Source organism: Spinacia oleracea, chromosome 1 (assembly GCF_020520425.1).
Source record: "Spinacia oleracea cultivar Varoflay chromosome 1, BTI_SOV_V1, whole genome shotgun sequence".
Lineage (NCBI taxonomy): Eukaryota > Viridiplantae > Streptophyta > Magnoliopsida > Caryophyllales > Amaranthaceae > Spinacia > Spinacia oleracea.
Window position 1 is genome coordinate 134442041 of NC_079487.1, and position 25808 is coordinate 134467848.

Below are 25808 nucleotides of genomic sequence, written 5' to 3' on the forward strand. Positions count from 1 at the left end.
TGGGTGACGGATCGGGTGATAAACGGGTGATGGATAAAAAAACATCACCCGCATCCGACCCGCATCCATCACCCGCTTCACCCATAACCCGATTTTCATCCATTTAATTCGGGTTTTCACCCATTTAATTATAGCGGATTAGCGGGTGACCGGGTTAATGGATCATCCACTGGATATTTTCATCCCTACGCACATAGGGAGTAATAATAACCCTACTCTAGGACAAAAAGTTACTCCAATATGGCTAATGACAAAAAAATAACCTTATTCAAAGGTTCCTCCAAACAAGTACAAAAGTGATTGAGAATAAGAATAGAAGTAACCATAACAAGAAATACTTAGGAGGCGTTTGGTTCGCACACTGGTATGAGGTTGAAATCATGAATAAAGTGGTATGGGTAAATGATAATTGGATGTGCTCGCATTGTTTTATTGGTAAGAAAAATAGACCCTACTAAACTAGCACATAACACATATCAATCAGTCTAGCTACGCATGTTTTCGCTTGAGCCACTCTCAAACATTTTGCAGCTAATGCGACTGGACCCTGTGACTTCCAAGTTACAAGATGAGTTTCCCACCTATTTCATTAACTTAGAGCTTTGATTAGAGATAACTAATTAACTACATTGGCAAATTTTGTATACGAGAATTGATTCCAGTTTATAAGCATGAACATTATTCGGATAATTGGATACCTCCACCAGTAACTTGAACCAGTTAAGATACTTCTTGACCCAGTGATATTAGGAATACATAACTGAATATTTACACGTGACACCTACCAATTAAACTTCTTTGGGAATTTGTAGTAATAAATACATTTGCTAATATTGGATGCGGATGGATAAGTAGATAAGTTTTGGTACAGAAAAAAATTGGTGAGAATGAGGCAACGAGAAACACGTGGAGGACGCAATGCTATTAGTGTTGTTTCACACTTTCATGATAGTATGTTGTCACATTAGCAAATACACTTGTTTAAATAAAACTTATACTAATAATTAAGTCTTAAAAGGTCCTAATCGTAATTTATGGTTTTAGACTTTGAGGGTCCAAAATCCAAATTGTGCAACGAAAACGTAAACGTAGTTAGGAAGAAACGTCATTTTTACTTTTTGTTTGAGCTATCAATAAAGTTATCGTTTGCTGATTAAGATTGAGAGTCTATATACAAATACAATGATCATACAATATAATGTATGTATGTTTAATATTTCTATTCTATTTGTAATTCATATTATCTCGTGACTCATTTGCATTTAAATAGTTAATCGAATTAGCTCATGTTAATCCAACAATTATAATCATTTGGTATAGGGGTAAATTTGTTGAAGACGGCTAAAAAATCAAATAGGGCAACAAAAAAGGTTAAAGAGAGTAGTCCGAGTATATTACTATCGTAGGCGGAATATTCCACTGTCATCTTAATATGATATATAATTTCATATAAATTTCAACTGAAATTTAGTTAACACATTGACTCCTAGTTGCATAGGTGAGTGGTGACGTGACAGGTAATATGATCGTATCTTACAAGAATCCGTAATAATAATAAAATACTATATGTAGATAGAATTTTCTCAATATACATCAAAGAATCCAAGATCAACTCCTTTCTTATCAGATTTCTTGGCAGTTAAGTAAGTACCATATTAACCCTAATAATATGCTAGAATTTGGGGGGGGGGGAGGCGTGTGTCAACCGAACCTTATGAATATTGGACTATAACTCGTGTAATCATGTCTAGTAAGTTACCATTACTCCCCATCAAATCAATTAAGTTTAATTAAAAGATCAATTAAAGTTCAATTAAAAAAATCAATAAGTTTAATTTAGACAAGTTTATTTTAGATAATACGGAAATAATATTACCGTTTAATGTAAATCTATTTATATTGTTTATTTAGGATAAAAAAAGAGAAAGAGAGAAGGATAGTGGCACACAGGACACTCCCGCCACATCTTGGAATAGCGAGGAAACAGCACAACCTTCAACTTTTTCTTTCCCTACACGTGTCCGTCTCTTTCCCTCCTTCCTCCCTCTCTTTCTCTCTCATAAAATTAGCCAAATTGAAAATAAATTCCCCATTTTCTCTCTCCTCCAACAAAACTCTTGTTTTCACCAATCCCCCACATCTCCTTCCTCCTCCTTCTCTCTCCTCTTCAACCCTCGGATTTCCCCCCTTTTTTTCCACTCTTTCCTTCTCCGGATTTGTATTGCAATTATCCTTCCACTATTTCTGTCTTTTTTAGTGAAAATTTTAATTCAATTTGTAGGGTTTTAAATTAATCGGTGGTGGTATTTTTTTTGGTGTTAGGTGGGGGCTGGCTCATTGTAATTTTCCGATTTAATTTGATTCCGATTCGGAAAATTATTTGAAGTTTTCTAAGTAGTAATTAGTACTAATGATTTCGTAAATTCATTGCTAACCCTAGTTTTAATCAATCAATCAATTAATCAGTTAGGTTTTGGGATTAATATTATCCCCAATTTTATTCAATAACAACAAAAAAAAGGTAAAAAAATTGCTTGTTTGTTTTTCTTTCAATTGTATAGAAGAAGTTTAATCTTGGTGTTTTAGGGTTAATACTGTTTAATAATTCTATGTATAGCGAGTTGTCTATGCAAGAAACTCCGTGATATTTTTGGTGCAGTTTTTTTTGTTTGCTATCTGAAAATTGAGGGTTTACTTGTTCAAGTTTTTTCCCACTAATTAGGGTTTCCTTATTCAATAGTATCATCATTGCGTTTTCTGCTGTTTTTGTTTCATTTCGTCGTTTTTTCATCAAAATCATGTAAAAAAAAGAAAACAGAAGAGAAATCTAGGGTTTTTCCGTTCAAGGGTTGATTGTTGGAGGAGAGAGTTTGTTGATTTGTGGTTATTTTGGGGATGACTTTGAATTTTTCGCACCGGATCTTTCCGGTCCATCTTCCTGAAGAGAATATGGTTCAGGGTGGTTCACAAGATAGGGACATTCGTGAATTGTTGCCTGCTGATCCTTTTGGGATGGATATTAGCTCCACAGTAACCGCCATCACTGGGTGGCTTGAGGATCTAGGAGCTGATTATGGTGCTTATGAAGGTGCCGAAGTTGATTGTAAAGGGGATTACCCTCTTTTCGCTGGATGGAATTTCTGGTGGAATAACACGCCTATGGAATTCCAGAAATTTCCAGAAAATAAAAAGTATGATGATAGGATACTGAATGATGCCTGGGATAATAGTTATTTCCCTTCAGAGGAATTTCGGCTTCCTACCTTTGGTTCTGCAGATAATGATAGCATTGACAAGATTGATAGTCATTGTATGATTACTGAAGATGATGGGTATCTTCAAGAGGTAGGATTTGGGCATATGGTGAATGATGGAGGTGTCTGTTTCAATGGTGATGAGTTTGATACTGGTAATGATATCTTCAACAGGGATGATGATGTGTGCGGTATGAGTATCGATATGGCTGCTGATACTGAAGATATGTCGGAGCCTCCTCACCCAGCTTTGACCTATGCTCTTCACTATTTGGGTGTGCGTGATTTGCTTTCTGTTGAAAGAGTTTGCAAGTCATTGTGCTACACAGTTCGAAATGATCCGCTTTATTGGAGAAGTATTCATATTGATAATCCGCTTAATACACGGTTAACTGATGAAGTTCTTCTTCGATTAACCGAAAGGGCTCAAGGTAGCCTGCAGTGCTTGAGCCTAGTGGATTGCCAACGGGTGACAGATGATGGTTTAAAGCGTGTCCTCGGTAGCAATCTGAGGTTGACCAGGGTAAGTAAGCTTTGAATTACTTGTTCATCTCACGCTCTCTTTTATTGTTCTTGCAGTGTTATATGGATTGATAATGCTTCTCTGCTTTACATTTTGTTTGTGTTGAACTGTAGATAGTAGAATAAAGGTTATATATGTTGAATATAAGTTCAGAGAATTTGATGAAGTGAATCGTGATAGGTTTATTTTGGATTATGGTTTGCATATTTAAGTTTCTCGTTGCATTGCTTATGGTTATCATGATTGTAATCCCATCATGAATAACATGTCATAATCACACCGACTTTGACGTTTGGCATGTAAATAAAAGTGAGCATTTATGTAACTTTGCGTGGCGCGAGAATGAAGAACTTGCTGCTAGTAGATTAGCTAAAAAAGGGAATGAACAATGAAACTACTATCACAAGGACAAGTCGGATTATATTGTGTATCTGAGATTAGAGTGGATTGTCTTCTGTTTCTTCTTCTCTGTTTTTTCTACTGTTCCTAAGTTCCTAACTAAGATTCTCTATCCTCACCCATCTCCTCAGATAACGTTTTCTCATCTTAATTTGTCAAATAAGACAAAATAAATTAATGAAGTTGAGTTGTAGTAAATGTGTTTCCGCTTCACAGCCACCATTATTATCATATTAAAGAGGAAAGATGCACTTGTAGGTTGCAATTGATACACTTATAACTTGTAAGCTTATAATTGACTTTATTACCTTGGATTTGTTCATGTGGTTTAGATGGAAATTGTTTGAACAAGTCTCTGTCAAAACGATTTTCGCTATCTCGCCGTTTTCAATATTGGTGGAATTATATGTCATGTTGTGTAATGTTGTGTAATGTGAGCATCATTTGAAAAGGGAGACATTGGGCAGTGTACAAGTGTTCCTGTTTAAGGGAGGGGGAATATGGGGGCGAAAGCCTTACAGGCTCTTCACCTTCATGGATTGCTCAATGTAATTTCTATTAACCGTTTTGCTGTTCGTATATTTTCTCTTCAACATGCGTCAGAATGTAGTGAAGTTGATATTTATAATTTAGCTTATTACCTGTGTTTCGTTTAGTGCTTCGATGCTAAAAGTCTCTATCTTTTTCTTTTTGCAGCTGAGTGTTCCAAAATGTATAAAACTAAGTGTTGATGGTGTGGTGAATTGCTTGAGGGCTTTCAAAACGGTGGCTGTCAATGGGATAAAATATCTCCGAATTGGTGGGCGCTATGATGTGACCCAAGAGCAATTTGAAGAGCTGGTGACATTATTGGACATTCGTAATGAAGTACAAAATAATTGTCACAAGCCGCTCTTCTATCAGATAGGTAACATATATATTTCTATTAAAGATGATCGTCCAATTGACATAGAAATGTGTCCAAGGTGCCAACTTTTTAGGCTGGTCTATGATTGCCCTGCTGAAGGCTGTCAAGGCAAAGATCACTCTACCGAGTTGTGCAGGGCTTGCATTATCTGTATAGCACGGTGTGTAATTTGTGGGAAGTGTGTTAATGATCGTGTGTATGAGGAGAGCTTTTCTCTCGAGTCACATTGCTCTGATTGTTGGGAGAATGATCGTGGGCATCAAGAGAGGCAAGATGTGGGTATCAGCCTTCTTAAGCGTGACATTTCTCAGAATCCAGTTATTTCTTTGAATGGCTAGGGATGTAGCGGGCGGGCGTGCGTGCGTAGCTCGGTGTATGTGCTGTTGGCTTTTTGCTTGGAGTTTTATGACCAAAAGCTGACAATTTTTGATGTAGTATATATTAATAGGGAAACATTAGCTGTATAGAGTTGGTTCTCCCTCATCATACGGTTGCCGTTGTTCGCCTTCAACCCTTCTTTCTAAATGGGGGCATTTAGTAGGATCCCATTCTCAACTGTCAGCAGGAATGTAGAGGGAGGATCCCTGTTGTCTGTATGTTATGTTAACTGGTAAAGAAGATATCTGGAAGAACACTACTGTTGGAGTTTTTCTGGAGTTAGGGAGCTGTTGTTGTGTGCTTGTACTCTTCTATATGAAGTAAAAAAAAAATGAAAAATAAATTTGCTGACATGTCAGGTATCTTGTTCGTGTTACACCTGGTGAGTGATGGATTGATTTGCTTTCCTGTTGCTGCGGAAAGTACAACATCTGGTTGGCTTAGTAGCAGATACGATCTCACCACACAGGGCTATAGATGGAGGGATTGATTGACTCTCCCTTTGTAGTAACTTAGTTTTGACCTCACTCGGTTGGGTTTCTGTTCAACCGGAACACTCGCTTTGAGAATCTGAGATAGAGGGTCAAATGACATCTCGGTATTGTTACTAGTAGAGTAGCAGTACTCTGGTTGTGATCTTTGAATTGAAGTTTACGTAAGAGCATTCAGTTGCGTTTCCACATGGTGGTGAAGCTCAATCAAGCTGTTTGTTGACGTGATGAAGTGTTGCCTGGAGAGCACTGTCGGGATTGTCTGTCTTCGCGTGCATCAGGTACTCCTATCGGATATTGTTTCTGTAATAGTATACTAAAACTCTGAAGATTTACATATGTTGTGGTCGCTTAAAACTTTGTTTAGTTCTGCCCGAGGACAGGAACCCACGCAAACTTGCTCGGTCTTTTTCTCTTGGCCCGGTGGTGTGGGTTCAAAATCCCGGTGTCTGATCAGTTATCGTTTGTGTATTGGTCTTGTATCTGACTAGTTTTATTTCCCTTGTTAGTTTGCCGGGAAAACATTGATCACTTGGTTGTTTATCAGAATAAATTTTACAATACTTGAGGTTTTCTTTTTCCAACCTCTGTTATACTTGGTTTTGTTAAACCAACAAGTTTTCGCCTTTGGTTTTGGTAGTTGCCTACAATATTAGGCAACTTTGTTGACGTTTTTGGTTAGCCATCAAGGTTGACTCTTTTTGTTGGGATGATTGTCATTGTTAATTATCATGATCTTTGGACCAAATAGTAAGTATTCGGTTGTATGTATGTTCTCCCTCTTTTTGGAAGTAATCATGGATATATTGTGAGTTTGGAACGTCATGTATATATTATGAGCTTGTGATGTCCGAAAAATTCGTTTTATGTCCCGAAAATTACATAGATTATGGTTAGATGGTCGAATAACAACCATTAGGAAACGATTAGCTTGTATGTTTCTCCACTCCATTGTGTTCATGTACATAACCGATTAACCATTAGGAAAGATTAGGTTATACGTTATTCTTCCCTTGATGCTATTGAATTCCAAGGATAAAAGTGAACTGATCAGTTATGTTTTGTCAAATAGTACTTTGAATTAAAAAGTTGTATTAAAAATGGCACCTTAGAGCAACAACCTGGCCAAATTGTCAACTTTCGGCCTTTGATTCTGTTTGTTGGCACAATTTGAGTGGGAGAAATACGCGTGTGAGCACTCTTTCAACAATCAACCACATTTGAAGTTTTGGTTGAGAATTCTAGCTCCTTTTCTTCTTCCCATTTACTGATCTGCTCTCATTACTTTACTCACCATTTTCAGTAAAAAATTAAAATCTCAACCACATCATTTATCTCTTTCATTATGATTTTCCTCCACAATAAATGGTCCCGATTCAACATAAGCTGATTTCGAATAGATAGGTAACATGGATTACAAGTATAATCAAAATACATCTCCATTTGCACAAGCTCCTCAACACGAGTAACAGACTGATCCTTCATCCGAGAAATCAAATTACAAGGAGGGAGTACTTGTTAGAATGTTTTGTTCCTACTAAAATCACTACACCCTCAATATATGTATTCCCAGACCATAGTCACGAACTCAATCGGCATTTGTGATATACCCTTCACGTTCTCCTGCAATGCAGCGGGAAAGGAAATCCAGTAATCCAATTCCTTTAGCTTCTTCAAGAACTCGAATCTTCCATTAGGAAATTGGCTGATTTTTTACCATCACTTTATTTTAATTGTATTAGCTTCAAGAACACACATATGACATATCGCCTCATTTACACGAGTTGTGCAATGCATTGTCGTATCATCAAATTACTCGTCGTATTCTCTTTGGATTAAAATCTTCCTTAGATATTCTTTTTCTGATCCCACAATCCACATGATCACTGCCATATCTTCTTCCATTAAGAACAATTTACGTGGCATGTTGTTCACCTCAACACCATAAACATTTAACTTTTCATCGATCTCCTTAACAATGTTAGGCAAAGTACGTCTTGGAGATGATGTTAGCTTGTATCTAAATCAACTTCTAAGCCAACATTGATACTACCACAATTGACTTATCACTTCTTGGCAGCAAATCGATCTTGAAACCAGATGCTTTCCCACAAAAAACTATTTATTTCCCTCCAGGAAACTTGAGTTGGATCTGGGATTGTTGGTTGGTAGTGTTCTTAATTTCGTATAAGAGTTAGAGAGGCACGTGATTTTTTGTTTCACCCGCACAATATATTGGAGGGAAGCATGAGTCGATGGCCGAAAAGTTGACAATTAGGCCGGATTATTGCTCTAAGGTGCCAATTTTAATACAATTTTTTAATTCAAGATACTATTTTACAAAACTGAACAAATAAGGTCGTTCACACAGTGAGGCAAAAAAAAATACTTCGTATTTTGACAATTTCTCTAAATGCATTTAGTTAAATTTTTCTTGAAGAAGAAGGATGTTTCTGTATATTTTGAGTAACTAGAAAGCTTTCCTTTGAAATCGTAAAATAAAATTGTAATCAAAGAGAGAATCAATGCACGAAATCAGATTAATTGCGCCAACTAATGAACGGTTACAAACGCTACCGCCGAACACGCCCTTGGTCCAAAAAAGTATGCACACCGCGCACATGTCATGAACACGACCAACACTGGACGTCGGTGACCTGTGAGGGGATGTCCCTTTCTAGTCCAAAACACCAATGGACGTGCTCCGAAGTATATTTTTCACATGCCCATATTTAAACAAGTTAAAGGTGCTTTTTTCTATCAATATAGGGCATATATTCCCACCAAATAGTACGGAATAATCTTACAACATGGGTTTTTCTCCAACTTTTGCATTGTTTATAACAAACACGACATAACACAAGCAAAATCAAACATGTAAAAGGCGGTTTGGTGACAAAGGTTTATGATATACTACATATTTAATTTAAATGGGTTAACACGATATCACAATATGCTACATATAATTTAATGTCAATTATTTCCGGCATTAATTAAACAGATCAACACAAAACATTAATTGCAAGGATCAATACGATAAACCACGTGTTATTTATGTTAAAATTTCCGGATACGATTAACTAAAAAGGTCAACACCATATCCAACACGAACACGAGTACGACACGACACGTTTGTCAATTCTATCGAGTATCGACACTTTGTTGTCACGTGCCGTTTTTACTCCGTAACGGTTGCACATAGACTTAAACGGAGTAGATACTTAAACGGAGTAGGTATTGTAGATTGCGCCTAAACCCTAACCCTTTCTTCTTCATAAAACCTTCGCGCCGTTCTTCTCTTGGATTCCTCTCGCTTTCTCTCTCCTCAAGCTGCAAATTCAGGTAATTTCTTCAACATTCATCCTCAATTTATCATTCCTTTAACAATCGATTCTATATTCTCTCTGTTCAATTCATGTATATCAATTTGTTTAAGAATCTGCTTGTATTCTTGAATCGAATAAATGCATTGATTTGATAAATTTTGTGTTTGCTATTCTTTTGTTTGGGTTAATTTCTACAATCTGCAATTACTACTCTGGCGTGATTGTTAAAATATTATCATAATATCTTCATCCTTATTCATTCCCATTTTCTGAAGAAAAAAAATCACTTTTTTGTTTTGTTCTTGGTTTTAATTTGATTATTTCAGTGGTTATTTTTCTTTTAATTTGAGAAATAAATAGATGGGCAATGATGATAAATGCTTATTAATCCCAGCTCATTATGAGGTTTCCTTTGTGGAGATCAGGGAATTGAACTTTATCCAATATTTATCTGAGCTTTTTAGTCCCCTTTTTCAATTTTTTTTTGGAATTGATCTTACGAAATTTGGAAAATTTTAATTAGGTATTTTGTTTGTTGAAATCCCAATGATGCAATTTTATACCATGCTAATTCTGATCAACCCATGATCGATTATTTTTCACTATTGATTAGCTGAGGGCTCTTTTTTTTTTTTTTTTTTTTTTTTTTTCTGAATTTGTTTTTGATCTTTTAGTTGAGAAAATCTTCGATTTGGAAAAGATGAAAGAAAACTGAGTATTTTTGTGAAGTTGTACTAGTAGAAAAGGATCTGCTTTAAATTATAGCGCATTGATAACTTGATACACTGTTGTTTATGCGTGCCTGTTTACTTGGTATCTACTGCTTTGATTAGCAATGCCTCAATCCATGATTCGATGTTTTGGGAATTCGGGAGGTAATGAGAACAGTTTCAATTCCTACAAAACTCGAATAATAGGTAACCTTGCCCAATCTATTAGATGAAGACGAACTATAATGGGTACTTTATTTCATACACTCTTGTGCCCAGCTAGAGTGTTACTCTGTAAATCAATATACATGCATTCAGATTGTAAAACACCAATTTATGTGTAATTCAATGTTACTATTGCATAGGTTCGACTACCTAAGAAGTGTAGGATGTTGGTAGGGAGAAGAAGTTAAGGAACACCCTTCTGTAATCTAAGTTGGAAAAACTGTTTATATGATCCAAATATGTTATGTTCTTACTGAGTAGTCTGAATTATTTTCTGGTAAATGCGAAGGCCTTCCTTTGATGCAACAACCTTGTCCTTTCTCAGCTTTAAATTGAATGCTCTTATTTCCATATTACTAATATGATATCTACAAGTTGTTGTATGAGTGAACAATATGTTGTTATTTTAAATTGTTGGTTTAGACTGAAGTTAAATCCATTTCAATTGCAGAATGGAGTCTCAGATCAAGCATGCTGTAGTTATTAAGTGCATGGGCCGCACCGGATCAAGGGGGCAAGTGACCCAAGTCAGAGTTAAGTTTTTGGATGACCAAAACCGTTTCATCATGAGGAACGTCAAGGGACCCGTCAGAGAGGGAGACATTCTTACCCTCCTCGAGTCTGAGAGAGAAGCTAGGAGACTTAGATGAAGTACCCGCCTTGTTGCTGAAGGCTGCAGCTATATTTCTGTTTTGGCTTCGGTTATGGTTTTTGCCTGAGTTAGATTTTGTTATTCTAAGTGTCAATTATTGGTTTGTCAAGACTTCTTTATGGATTGTCCTTTGAAGTATGATTTTGTGGTATAATACTGAGATTTTGCAAGGAAACATATTATTGTGGTTGTAGACAGTTATCCTATTGCTTTTATCATTGATGTTTGTATGCTCTTCAGCTCAAACTTTTTCCCTCTCTTGTTATAGGCCTCAAAGTTTTGGTATTTCTGATTTATGGCCTTTCACTCTTCAAATGTGCTCCCTATGTTCTTAAAAGATTACCACATTGTATTTTTTTGGTTAAACTTTGAAAACTTTGATTATGAATACTCATCGGGCTATAAGAAATACTTCGTAATATAGTCTTTTATAAACTATCCTTAGCCTTTTTTTCTCCCCATTTTTTAAGTTTTCACGGGGAAAGAACAATACTTTAAACTATCTAACCTTATACTTTCAAGGAATTCTGTTATTTCTATTTCTTTTGACGAGAAGAAAATAACTTAAAAGGGATATGCATTGACAATAGGGTGGTAATTCAAAAGATGAGGAAGCAACTTTAATCAATAAATAAATAAAAACAAAGTTAACGCGTAGAAAAACTCAAGAAAATAAATAATTAATCATCTAGCCTTTGCAACCTTGTTTTGTTAGGGTGATGCCATTATGTTGACATAATTCTATGTAGAATTAACCATCATATTACTCTATACAGAAAATCTTGTTAACCAATCGAACTTATGGTTGTTGATGGCTCTTTGCCGACAAATACGATTTAACCCGCAATTTATGGTACCTGGTTTTCTTCATCTTACCTCAAATACTCGTGTCGAATCTTTGACACTCGGGCATGGATATAAACACTTCATTTTAGACCCAAATCATGCAATTTTGACACAAAATAGTCGTGTCGGACACTTGGACATGTATCCGTGTTTGATATGGGTATCCGAGTCCATGTAACATAGACCGTAATAATAGCCAAACAACCAGACTTGTTAATGAGATATACAGAGAAAGAATGTATTTATAAAAAAAATGTATGATTAAATGTACAAAACATGGACTTATGCAATAATAACATCCCAAAACATCATAAAAAATAATTCTCTAAGGGAATTAACATGAAAAAATGTGACATGAAGGGCTGCTATTTCTCAGGTTTTTTTCCAAATATTTTCAGGATCTTTTCTTGCAGTTTCTTCCTTCCAGATTTGTTGCTGTCTTTCTTCTTATCATCTTCCTTCGACGACGATGGAGGATCTGGGTTAGTGTCCCATTGATCAGCCCATGAAGGTCCCGAATCCATCTTTCGCTCGTCTCCTTTCTCTGTTTGTGACAAAAACTTCTCTGAATGTTAGATTAAGAAAGAACTAGATTGTCATTTGACCAAATTTAGGTCATGCATAGTCCTTAATTAGCTAAAAAATTGTTTGATTGATTCTATCTATATCAAATCATTGACCGGTTGGTGGTTTCTTCTCAACTACTATATATGACTCTATTTTTGAAAGAGGATTTGCTATTTTAAGAGTTCAATCTAATCTTACCTCATACTAGATATTTGACCAGGTCCTTATCTCTTACAATCCAGAATTTTTTGGAGAGAAGAATATTCCTGTTAAATATCTTTCAGATATTTCCAAAAGATTAGGAATCATATATTATGAACATGCCTATTTTTAAAGAATTCAGCATGACCTGTAATCTCCTTGCACAACAATTAACTGAATGCCCAATATTCAGCACCAAAAACGAGTATAGGGGGAAACGAAATGCATGAGCAGCACATATGCTAAGCAAACATTCTTAAATCACAGGATGCTACATGATTAAGTATACAGGAACATAATACTTCATTGGTAAGTCTTTCTTGCTTCTCTGGCATAATGGATGTAGAAAGCGCATATTTAGATTGAAAACAATATGCAGATGCACGTCATTTTCCTCCTAATCTAATACTACTTCATAAGTAATACGGAGTAACTGTTAGAAACCTTTCTGGGCCCGTCACTCCCCATCATATACGCGCACTTATTGCAGATGCACACCGATCCCCTTCATATATGTACCACGGATGATTATAAACCAAGATGCCATTAATTATCATAACAACGGTACATGATTATATGTACGACTTTTAGTTAAGTTACTCGGACTCTTCTTTCACCTTAAGTATCCATGTCAGATCCTCAACATGGGCAAGAACACCGGACACCGGACACGGACACTTCAACTCTTAATTATGGGATAATATCATGAAGAAACTTCACAAAGTAGCTGAGCCAGAAACTTAGGCACGCACCTGAGTCTATCCAAATCCAATAACGTAGGAATTTAGTGTCAGAAAATGTACATGTACCTAGGAACAGAGAGTTACTTAGGACTATAGACGCTTAGGGTTAGCGAGGTTTATAAATAGTAAAGGTGAGTTTATCCCAAGTCTTAAAGTGAGTCTCGAGTCTAAGTCTTGGGATAATGTGATAAAAGACTACATCAACTCTTGAAGTGAGTTTGAAAATCCAAGACTCACTTAAAACTCCACTTTTTCTCCAACCAAATCAAATTATACCACATCATCATACTTCATAATTAACTTTTTTTAGGAGTTTAGTCGAGTCTGAGGCGAGTCTGGGGATAATGTGTAAAAATAGGGAGTGTTTTGTGTGAGTCTGAATAATGAAAAAATTAGTGGAAAACTGATGTGGCAGAGTCTGAAGATTGGGTGTGAGTCATGGGGGATAAACTCACCCTAATGTGCTGAGAATCTTGATATCACTTATGACTAACACAACTCACAAGGGTCTGTACACAATTTTTCATTCTAGACATATGATCGAGTTGTGTCCTGGGAGTTCTATGGGGATTCCAGGTCTATGCTGATCAACGTGATCATATATTTTCCCTAGTTATATTACATCTTCAAACCCCTTCTATTGGGATTACATATATGGCAATAAATCTGGGTCTCTTGTTACTTCCATAAAAACCAATGAAAAGCTATTTCCTATATGCCTCGAATAATCCAAACAACAATAAAATTACCATACGCAAGCAGATTTGAACCATCAAATCTCCTGAATCCTAATTTGTTTCCCTTTCTCATTGAAGGGTAAATTTTAACTTCTAAATAGAACTCATACAAAAAATTCAATCACTCTTCTGTTCTATCTTGTACTGAAACTGATATCCCAAGAACAAACTCTAGCAATTTCCGATGTCCCAATACGAAATCATGCTCTATAGCTACTTGTGTTTTGACATTATTGCAAGCAAGAAAGTAATACACAGGTAGCTCAATATGCATCAAGCAATGTGGAAAAAAACCAAGAAAGTTCTACAATTACACATATGTAACAGGAAACTAGACAAAAATTAATCTGAAGACAATAACCGAAGTATCAAAACTAACTTCCCAATTCCAACTTTTCCTTGATCTTTCATTCAGCTTCACATAATCAACAACTAATCCAGTTCATGTTCATTGGAAATTTAGAATAATTCCAGATACAGGTAAAAATCGTAAATTTTCCCCAAAAAATAACAATCCAACAGCCACCCAACAATTAAAGATGATATAAAAACCCTAAAGATTCATTTTTGCAACTAATTAGTTGAACTAAATTACATCTCGAAAATCATTCATGGTTCTGATAAAGTATTGAATGGAGATAAGGTGTTCGAGAAAATACCTAAGAGAAGAGATGAAGCTGTAATATTGCAGGAGGTGCAAACAAATGTCCAACCCAACTCAAAGGGAAATGATGAATTTGAGCTTTTTCACCATTTTTGATTCTGCAAACCCCAGTAATTTCAGCAGCTTTTTCAGTTTCTTCTGGTAAAAAATCCAAGGGTTTGGTTTTTGGGTCAATTTGTAATTGTCTTGGGGGCACATAGGCACATAGCCCATGAAGGCATGACATTATCACATTACCAACCAGTCTTATCCTAATTGAGTACGACTACTCTGGACCTCTGGTACATAGTCTCGCTATTCGGGTCGATGAGTAAGGTACGGGTGTTCATAACAGTCGAGTTCATAAATGAAGTATAATTATAACGTACAGAGTATAATATTTCACGGATGAGTTAAATTAGGTCGATTTTGCGTTGATTATCTTTTAGTTTCTCTCACTAGTTTCAGTTTGGGTCCGGATAATTTGTCTTCATATTCTTTTTTTCAAGAAACATGTTACATGGGTGACAACCTTAAGTTGCAATGTTTGGTTGATTTTTCTTGTGTGGCATGGTGTTTTGGGATTTTGAGTTGTTTGTTTCTTCGATCATAGAGTCGAAGGATGTACGAAGTAGTAATAAAGAATTTTTTGAGGATTTAATAACATTTGTACTGCATATTTTTAGTTTAAGAACATACTCCGTAATATATATTTCTCCGTATCTCAATAAAAAAAAATTGACTAGATAAGTCAAATACAGGTAAAGTCCTTATAAATTCAATTTTGGGCAACCCAAGTGTAATTCAAACTACTCCGTATTACCTTGTACTTTGTTTTCATGTCGGAATCAGAGAAAAAATCATCAAATAAATAGAAATATATAAAATGTATAGTACGAAGTATATATTTTTGGTTATATTACGAGGAGTTCCCACCGCTTTCACTGCGTGGATGATCTCCTGCGGGAGTTTGCATGAGTAACTCGATGGACATCATTTCTCTCAGCTGAGTTTTTTCCATACCTAAAACTCAAACCCGAAATCTTAGTTAAGGAGCAAGAGACCTTAACCACTCACGCTAACCACAATTGATATACGTCATATATATATACTCCACTTCATAATTTTGTTGGTGTAAACATAGCTATAAAAGCTGACAAAATATGTACTAGTATATTTTTTGGTGCAAAGCTGACAAAATATGAAATACCGAGTAATAGATATACAGAGTATACACTTATATTCCGTATATTTGAGAGTGATGAATATCTCAGTTGGTTAGAGCTTCCATCCAGATTTCAGGTGACCCTGCGATCGATTCTCCTCCCGTCCTTGTGGCTCATTTGCACCAAAATAAAAAAATCTTCCGCATAATTTTGTGTTTAGTGGATAACGTCGAGTATGCACGTCTAAGTACACGCGGATGTATAATCCAAATTGCAATTTTGGACAAGGGTCCAAGAGTTTCTTTACTCATTACTCAGCTTACTCCAACGTCTCCAAGTCCACCTGCAAATTGCTGATTGCTCCTCTCAATCGAGTTGCTGAAATTCCTCAAAACCTGACCTTTTCCCTCAATTTCAACCCAATTTCACAAATCCCATTAAACCCTAATCCCCAAATTCTTCCCGAAAAATCATGTACATTTCCGACACCAATCACCACCCCGCTACCACCAACCCCATCGCCAAACCACCGTCATCATCCCTTGAATTCTCCGACGATGATCACCACCATGATATGATGATCGAAGTGGTCCCCACTCACCACCACCACCACCAACAACAACAGCAACAGCAACATCAACACCATGAACCCCACCGCTTACCCTCCATGGCAACGACACCGTCGACTTCCGGCCCGAAAAAGCGAGCTGAGACATGGGTTCAAGACGAAACTCGGAACTTGATTAGCTTTAGAAGAGATATGGATGCTTTATTCAACACTTCTAAATCTAACAAACATTTGTGGGAGCAGATTTCGGCGAAAATGAGGGATAGAGGGTTTGATAGGAGCCCCACTATGTGCACTGATAAGTGGAGGAACTTGCTTAAGGAGTTCAAGAAAGCAAAACAGCAAAATGTAAATGGGAGTAATGGCAATGGGAATGCCAAGATGCTGTGTTATAAGGAAATTGAGGAGATTCTGAGGGAGAGGACTCGTTCTACTCAGACGTCGAATGTAGCTGGGTATAAAAGTCCTAATCATAATTCTGATGGGATGAATCATTCTTCCAAGGATGATCCTTTCTTGCGATTCTGTGATAAAGGTTCGTGTTTTGTTTTGTTTTTTTTTTTTTTCTGTTATTATTTGTGGATTTGTTGAGGTGTTGGTTGAGAATTGCATGTGGGTATTGCACTATTTTTAGTTTGAGGTGTTGCTCTATTTTTAGATTATTCAATTGAGGCAATTTTGTTTCCCCAGGTTGAATATTTGTTAAATCTAGTATTTTCTTGAGGTCCTGATGAGAATTGCATGTGAGGATTTTGCTATTTTGGTTGGGTTTTGAATGGTTGTTTGTGGTATTGGGTATTTGCAATTTCTTTGAATTAGTTTTGTTGGGTGGTTTTCGATAGTTATTGGATCTGTATGTGTATATGCTGTTGGAGTAGTTTATCCATGCTTCAGATGTAAGTAAATTTCATGAGATGGCTTTTCGTAGCAAATTGATTGGGTAAGGACTAAGGACTAAGGACTAAGGAGAGGTTGTGGAGGAGTTTTTGAATGCTGATGCAAATTGGTAGTTTAAATGTTACTCCGTATACTATAAATGCTTGACCTCCTAATGCAATAGGTTAGAGAAGGGGAGTTTGGAATTAAATGAGTTAAATAATTGAAATTCACCAAAATAGAATAGGAAACGAACAAAAGGGGATGGCTTGAATATTGGTAGGAAGTTAAATTCTTAATATGGTTTAGTAAAATGAGAATGCTGCTCGTATTTTGCAGGGTGCTTCTAGCTTGAACCTTTGTGTGGATAGTTGGAGACCATCTAGATGGGTCATGTGAACTGATAACTCCTGCTGATGCTTGAACTAGAACATTTCTTTTGAGTTGTGAGTTTGTGACTACCGAATTGATTGCAGGAAACTTGATTAAATAATCGGAAATGATCTGTCACCAAGAAGACCCTTCTCAAAATTTAAACTTATTAGTCAACAAATCAAAATCCTTTAACACCTTTTCTGCAATTTGATTATCACGTGTCTATCTTTCACCAGTACTTAGTTTAGCTGATGCTGATGCACATTTACAGCCGTTATGCTTAGTACTCTATTGTCTATCCTTCATCTTGAACTGTAATTAACTGAAGAACACGCTATCTGGATTTATTATGAGGTTACTGGGGAGTTATGTAGGTTTGTAGAAAGTAAACCATGTTCGTCTATTCATCAGCTTTGTATTTTGTATGATGTGAACATGTGATTCGGCTATAGTGCATCGTCGTTTGAATACTGTTTTTATGCTTTTGCTACATGCATGACTACAATTTTTTCTTACCAAGTGTTTCTGCTAGTAACCCCTAGAAGGTGTATAATAATCTTTGCTTGATGACCTTGCCCTAAAATTTCCCTTTTGCTTCTTTTACCTGTTTGCTATTCCACGCGCCTCCGAGAGTGGTTGTTTCTGAAAAGTTAAGATAATAAATTAGTGTACTCCCTTATGCTGCTTTTATTTGATTGTCTTTCTGCAGGTGTTGATGATGCTTCTATTCCTTTTGGACCCATTGAAGGTACAGCATGTCAAAACCATTTCATGAATTTTGATTGGCATCTTGATTTTTTTTTGGAACTTTGTAAGAGCAGAGAAATCAACCACAGTGAGATAAGTAAGGTGGGTGAGTGTCACTACTTAAAGAGTTCAAAGTAGATGTTTGTAGACTTGTAGTTGATTAAAAGCCCCTTCTAGGATCGTACTGAACATGAGGTGAAAGAGAGATAGTTGATGAACAGTATTTTGAGGTTGAGGGATTAGGAGGAAAACTGCAAGACCTTGATTATATTCATGACGCGTGAAGCAAGATTGCCATGGTATGGCTAATTCATTTTTCTTTTTTCACCTTCGTATTTGTATTGCTTACTTTTCTTATGCAGCCATCAGTGCTTTTTGCAACATTTTTATTCGTTTCTTTGACCTCTTCCATTCAATAGCATGTCAAGATCAAGCATGCTATCTGTCTTCTAGCAGCTTACTGTCTGATATATTCGCAATTAACTTATGATGACATCAAAATTGTTTTTAGAGGGAAGGGGACCTGATGCTAGAGGAAGTAATCAACCCAACATAAATTATTTACCTGCACTTTGAGTATTGCGTGGTTTATTTTACGGGTTAAGGTGACCTGTGATACTCAAGAGTAACAAGCAACTATTAAATGCTTAGGAGTATGATTTGTTTTAGGGTTACCATAATGGGTTGACTGACTTGACTAATATATTAGATTCTCATTTTAGTTTATATAGGAAATTTGTGCATTTATGTGTAGCGTAGGAAATTTAGGGTTTTATTATTTTAGAACTTTCCTTCTTTTTTAAGGGTTTATGTTAGTTGCCCTACATAAAGGTTGTTGTAATATTTTAGACGAAGTTCAACATTGAGTTGGCTTTGCTTGATAATTTCGAGTGTTCTTGAGCGGTCACTTAATTCCTTTTTCTCGTTTCTTGAATGCATTGAAAATTTGAAATCCTTTAAATTCTTGTTTTTATATTTTAATGTGGGTCTACTCAGATCCACATCAGGACCATGTCAGAAGCAGTTTGCTATTGAGTCCTGGTGGGTTAATGGTGCTTTGTGCTACTTTACACGGTCCCATGTAAGTGTGAGAACCATCACTCCATCAGTACTGGAAGAACCTTAGGCACTTTCTATTCACAATTTAGAGTAACCCTTGAGAGTTCAATATGACACAATGAAGATGTAAGTACTGTTCAAAATTTTGACGTAGTGTTCACAGCCAATGGTGCTAACAGAGAAACTATAATGAATTGTTCAAAGTTATGACGTTTAAGCCTTTATACAGGACATATTAGAATGATTCAAGAGTCCCAATCTAGCCTCCTTGGATAGAGCATCTGCTACTCTGTTCAGCTTCCTTGTACCTGTGCGATGATCTGCCGATCTGCTTCAAATGTACAATTGTAGGTTGTTGTTAATATGGTAGTGATTTGGATTCGGAGATGATACTGCAGCAAGAGTATTCAATTGAGGGATGCCCTTTTCCCAGTCTTTTGGAGTAGCTAGCTGAGTAGTTGTATCTCCATCGTGATGCTACTTCAGCCCATTTATACCTGTTATATTAATCCCTTTGTCCTCTTTAGTTGCCATATTTGTGAAAACAGCTGGAAACTAAAAACATTGAGGAAAGGTCATATAGTTTTTTGTTTCCAAATTCATTTCCACTTTGAACTTAGTATTGCTTCACTTTGCATCATTTTAAATGAGAAATCACTGCAGGAAACCTGATAAGTCTTTCAAGACATCCCGATAAGGAAATTTGACACTGAGGACAAAGGAAGCTGTAATATCCATCTTTGCGATTGATGTTGATGATATTTTCCATTTAAATGTCATTAACTTGTTACTTACTCCGTTCATTTTTAATTGCAACGTTTCCCTTTTATGGAAGTTGCATATTGGTTGCAATGTCTCCGTTTTTGCATATGACTTCTTTGTCTTTCCCCTCATCACGTGGGTCCCTCATTTTGTTTCTCTCTTCAACACACGGTCTTCTAAAATATCGAGGACGTTTATCGATATTTCCATCTATTGATGAGCCAGCTTTTTTGTGAACATAGTATAACATGTTCCGTAGATATTGTAAAAGAACTTCAACTGAACATCGATGACAGAGATGAAGTGCTTTTTCAGACCTTAAGGTTAAGGCTATGTAAGACGAGTTCAAAACTGTTTATCAGACAATTTTCTTGGTACAACCGTTGTACCTTGCGAGGTACATCGAAGGCTATTTTTTTCTTTCTCATTTGGAAATAATAAAAAAATAGTCTTGGTTGTACCTTGCAAGGTACATCCAGCTGTATGGTGAAAACTTCCCTGTTTATCTCTTGTTCTCTTGTAGAAGCCCCGTTGTATCTTATATTATTAATTAGTAATCAATAGGTTTTCTAAGAGGCCATTTAGGTTGCCTTAAGGGCTTAAGGTATAAAGGCAGAAATCTTTACTGTTTATGGGTTTTACTTGGAATTTAAGCAACTTGCAAGGTGTATGGAGCAATGACTTGGGTGGCAAGTGAGATTGCTGTGCGGCTTATCAGAGTCCTTAAGCTAGTCGGTTTCCTAAACTAGCTAGAAAATATTCTGATTGCATAAAGGTATTTGGAGGCTTTTTCCTACCTTCTTTTGGTTTCCTTACAGATGTTTTGTTCAGGAAACTATGACATATTTTGTTTAGAGAACTGTTACAGATTTTTGGTTTTTTTATATTTAAAGATTTTGTGTGAATCATGTCATGCTTTTGATTTACATTGTACATTAGTTTCCTTCTTTTGTTTGTTTCCAACTCCCTCTAGGATACAAATGTACAAAAAGATCAAGGAGCATTAAGGTTATAAAATCTGTGAGCCTTTTTCTCCACCTGGTACTTTTTGCGTGCCTCAGTGCCCCTTTGTGGGCAATTTTGAGCCTCCCTTAAACTAAATAGATCTGAGTTAGTAGTTAGTTTTTCTTCTGTTTTTAGTTTCGGGCTCTGCCCTCTTTTGAACCAAAAAAATAGATCTGAAAGACTCAAAATAGAAGCTTTAAATATTGTCTGAGTAGGGATCATGGATCTGATTCTCCAGAGTTTAATGTGATTGTTTTATTGTTCTGTGCATTACATCTCTTTGATCCATGACTTTCGGCCCCCTCCCTTTCGTTCTTTCTTAGAACTTAGAAGTGCACAAACAAGGGATGCGGATTGAGGAAGTGATATGCTAGTAGGCACCCCGTTGTCCTCTTTGATGGGAAGATTGTAATACCTCCACATGCAGCCCCTTTTAATGCATATTGATATTATTCTTTTTATCCTTAAACTCTCATTTCTCATTGTACCTGGTTTTCTTTTGGACACGTCATTGTATTTCTGATGATTTTTATTTTCATGACACTTTTGTACATTTAAGTTCTGTATTTATCTGGCTTATAATAGCATTGTAATTTTATCTCTTTTTTGGTACAGCTAATGGGAGGCCAACACTAAACTTGGAAAGGCGTTTGGATAACGAGGGACATCCTCTTGCCATTACTGCAGCTGATGATGTAACAGGCGGGGGTTGTCCCCCATCATTTTGGCGGGATACTCCTGCAAATGGTAAACTTGTGTACACTGGATGATATGAGCTTCAAATGTTACCTTTGATTCACTATTTGTGTTATTGTTATGAAATCAACCAGCCTCTAAAGGAAATTAACGAGCATAATGGCAGTTAGGTACTAACATTAATCCGGCCCTATTTAGTTCAGTCATCATTTTGTCTCTGTTAATCAATTGTCGTTACAACTGTCTGTAGCTTGTCAGAGTGGTTGATTAGATCCATTAAGGTTGCTTTGATGCAATGGGGGAGGGACAGTTATGAGTGTAAAAAGACTGCCTGTTTGAAAGGACTTATGTGGCTAACCACCTCAGACTCTGGTGAAGTGATTGAGACAGGACTGCAGGTAGTTGAGCAAGAGTAATGATTTGACTATTGAGGATTTGGGTGGATTTTGCAACTGTTTTTCACTAGACAAGGTTTCCATCAGTTTATGCAACCTAAAAGTTCAATTATAGGTGTGATTTGTTTCTACCATAATTTCAGCTAAAATTTATAACTATTTTTGAAAACGTTTCTACTAAAACTGCAAACTACCTCTATTCCTTTCCGGTATGATCAATTTTGGGTCATTTCAAGGCCTCTGATATTTATGAAGAAGTAGTAGGTAGTTTAGGCTTCAGGGAAGTAGTAACAGGGAAATGACAAACCAGAGGTAAAGGAAATTTTGATTTGCTAACTTGACAAGAGAAGATGAATCCGAAGAGAGAGAACATAGTGACTTAAGGAAACTCAACTGCCATTTGGAGGTTACGAGTTGATTTCTTTACTTAGGCAAACAAAAAACCCATAGCCAAATTCCCCTTCTGCATTGCTTTTTCAGTGTGTGTGGTTTAGAGTTTTCAACATTGATCTTATGTACTATTCAATAATAGCTAGTGTGGAACAGAATTGGCAGATCATTCATTGAGTATGCTGTAGTAAATACTAGGTTCGATTTCATGTTGCAATGTGGAGTGGTATTATGGTAGAACTGAATGTCCCAAAATCAGCACCTCTCAGCCTTGTTCCCTGTACTCTCATTTACTGAATCTGTCTCAGTTAAGTCTGTTGGACCCTTGTGAGCTCCAGGAAGAATTCAAGGTCTTTCATGTACACATTTTTGTAGGCTGGAGTCTAACTAATCGAGTTTGGCAGCTATTGCAGTGAAATGGAGTGGTTTCATATTTGGATGTCAGAGAAATCCAGAATTACATGGTCAGGATTCTTGTGAATCAGACTAAAGTAGCTGATATGGATTCATGAAGTGAGAATAATGTATGAGAAAACTTGAGAACACAATAACAACTGTCTGAACTAAAATCGTTATCAAAACCAAGAAGATGGTGAGCATAGAGAATTGAGTGACTAATAAGAAAACTTGTCTGTTTGTTCCTCTCTTTAGTCCTTCCTCTTGTCTGTGTCTGAAGAGTAGGGTGGGGTGATTCTGTGTAAGATTCTGTAATTCTGTTGAAACATGTAACATTTCGGATGTATCAAATGATGTTTAGGCGTCTGATCTGAAGTCACGGTTGAAGGATGTGATAATTTAAAAACGGGCCTCAAGCGTACCTGGGTATAACTAGGCCCAAAGCACATACCTAAATGCACCTGAGACCCCTGGGTGCAGCAAGGTTCACTAGATGTAACTATGTGCTGGGGTGCATGCCTCGAATGACCTCTGCCTAGGTGTGGGGTGAAGCCCCTTGCCGCTTCTTGTATGAGGCAAATTAACAGAAAGTTCAAAGATTAACCTATCTTTTATTTTGTGAACTGCTGACTGAGGCCTTCAGCAAGACCTTTTACCTGAAAATGGATACTTATCTTAAAATCCTATTATCTTTTAGCTTTTCCTCAAAGATCATCATGTTATTGTCATTGTCATTGCTTACAATTCTTTCTCTCTTTTCTTTTTCTTCTCTCCCCTCTTTAATTGATTTTCACGTCCTCTGATTTTCCTTTCATTTGTTTCTTCTCTCTCTTCATCTTCCATTCTTGAAGGATAGTCTCTCTTGCTGATTCTTCCACCCTCAGTCTGATACTTTTTCCTTATTTTTTTTTCGTTTCCTTCCGATTCCTCTCTCCTCCTCCATTTCTACTCTTGCTGGTTGTTCAGCCGTTGTTAGTGATCTCTCTCCATGGCTAATTAATCGAAAGATTGAGGCGAGGAGATTTGGTTAAAGATTTCTTTGTGCCTCAGACTTTTAAAAGCTAAGGTTGGCATAGCTTTTTTTTTACCTGTTCTGAATTTCTATCTGGCATGTTTTGTTTTAATTATAGAGTTTCTAATACTATTTTTTACTTTACTTTACTTACACAGGTGATGATACTCATGCTTTTGGTGGGAGGGTGATAACCGTCAAATGGGGAGATTACACTAGACGGATTGGTGTAGATGGCACTGCCGAGGCCATCAAGGATGTCATCCGATCTGCATTTGGGTTAAGGACAAAGCGTGCCTTTTGGTTGGAGGATGAAGAACAGATTGCTCGGTCCCTTGACAGGGACATGCCAATGTGCATTTACACTCTTCACCTTGATGAAGGTAAAATATTCTTAAGGCTTATCATTCTGTATGTAATTGACCCGTATTATTCATTAAGTGTGCTTTGAGGCAGACCCGGAATTCTGAATGATTTGTAGCTAGTCAGTCACCCATAATCATTATGTTCTTCTATGATGTTACTAAACTTACTACAATGGATAAACCACTTGCTGAGTAGAATAGTTTAAGTGCCAAGTTACATTTTTAAGTCAAGCTCTCTAGTAACCGATAAGTTGGTGGGGAACTCACCTTGTGACTTGGAGGTCACAGGTGACTTGGAGGTCACAGGGTCGAGCCCCATCAGCTACGAAATGCTTGGGAGTGGCTCAAGCGAATACTTGCGTAGCTGGACTGGTTAACCTGTGCTAGGTGCTGGTTCAGTAGGGTGATTGAACTGTTTGAAGCTGCAGCATATTCTTCTTTCTTTCTTTGTTTCAGGTATGACAATAAAGTTGTGCCACTATGAAGAGACTGAGCACATTCCATATGCCGGTCAAACGATAACACACACAGAAGTAAAAACATTTTACACGGAGGATGATTACCGTGAGTTTATGCAGCACCGAGGATGGTCATGTCTTAGGGAGTTGAATGGCTACAGAAATATCGATAATCTGGATGATCTTCGCCCAGATGCATTATATCGTGGTGTCACTTGACAATCTGAGTGCCTCACTTCTCGTTGCATCTGTTCGTTCTCTAGATATCTTTTAACAGAGAACGGAGTTGTGTAGCTAAAAGATTTACTGACAGAAATCGGACCTTTTGTACAGATAAGATTGCCTTGTTATAAGTAAGAACTCCCAACTGTATATATACATTTCCAACTCCTTATGTAATGTAGTAATGCTCCTTGGTCAGCAACTCAGCATCTTTACTTGACCATGACTCCAGTTTCTTCAGCTCCTTACAGTTTTGCTCTGACCTGAGGTTCAAGTTTTAATTTATGAATGTGTTTAAATCATATGAATTCAAGATTCTGCCCTCCAAGAGCTTTAAACAGATGCAATTCTGGGACATTCTGGTGTTTTTAGCATGCGTAACTCACCGCCCGAGTTAACTCGTATTGCCCGGCGATACAAGACAAGATATCCATAAATCTTGGCCGGTTCAACCGATCTGAACCAATTATGTCCGCATTAAACGTTATTAACCTCGCATCTATCTAGTTTTCCGCTGAATTCCCCGTGTTTTTGATAGAAAGAAAGGGAAAAAGGAAAGAAATGATTTCTCCACTGAAATAGAGTAAAGAACTCCATTTTCAGATCTAAAACAACGGAAGGGGACTAGGAGAGGTAGTGAGTGGGTTGACATGGGGCTTCTTCTCCAAATCCCTACGTGACAACCGCGACCAGGGGCGGATCTTGGGTGTGGCT

The 25808-nt window shown here is 36.8% G+C and overlaps 3 protein-coding genes, 1 non-coding gene and 1 pseudogene across 4 annotated transcripts; all 5 read left to right on the forward strand.

The window, feature by feature from the left end:
• Positions 1-2064: 2064 nt before the first annotated feature.
• Positions 2065-6536, forward strand: LOC110793864 (F-box protein SKIP14). The gene is made up of 2 exons (XM_021998797.2): positions 2065-3777; positions 4873-6536. The coding sequence occupies exons 1-2, from the start codon at positions 2896-2898 to the stop codon at positions 5419-5421; spliced, it is 1431 nt and encodes a 476-aa protein (XP_021854489.1). The 5' UTR covers positions 2065-2895; the 3' UTR covers positions 5422-6536.
• Positions 6537-9136: 2600 nt separating this feature from the next.
• On the forward strand, positions 9137-11111 carry LOC110793870 (40S ribosomal protein S28). The gene is made up of 2 exons (XM_021998805.2): positions 9137-9294; positions 10665-11111. The coding sequence occupies exon 2, from the start codon at positions 10666-10668 to the stop codon at positions 10861-10863; it is 198 nt and encodes a 65-aa protein (XP_021854497.1). The 5' UTR covers positions 9137-9294; position 10665; the 3' UTR covers positions 10864-11111.
• Positions 9636-9741, forward strand: LOC130466669 (uncharacterized; annotated as a pseudogene).
• On the forward strand, positions 9818-9902 carry LOC130466679 (small nucleolar RNA snoR53Y). Its single transcript, XR_008926848.1, has one exon. It is a non-coding gene; the product is annotated as a small nucleolar RNA snoR53Y (small nucleolar RNA).
• A 4862-nt stretch (positions 11112-15973) lies between the features above and the next one.
• Positions 15974-25422, forward strand: LOC110793878 (trihelix transcription factor GT-1). Its single transcript, XM_021998814.2, has 5 exons — positions 15974-16871; positions 18297-18335; positions 21776-21907; positions 24208-24432; positions 24871-25422. Exons 1-5 carry the CDS (start codon positions 16241-16243, stop codon positions 25089-25091), a joined length of 1248 nt encoding a protein of 415 aa, XP_021854506.2. The 5' UTR covers positions 15974-16240; the 3' UTR covers positions 25092-25422.
• The last annotated feature ends 386 nt before the right edge of the window (positions 25423-25808 follow it).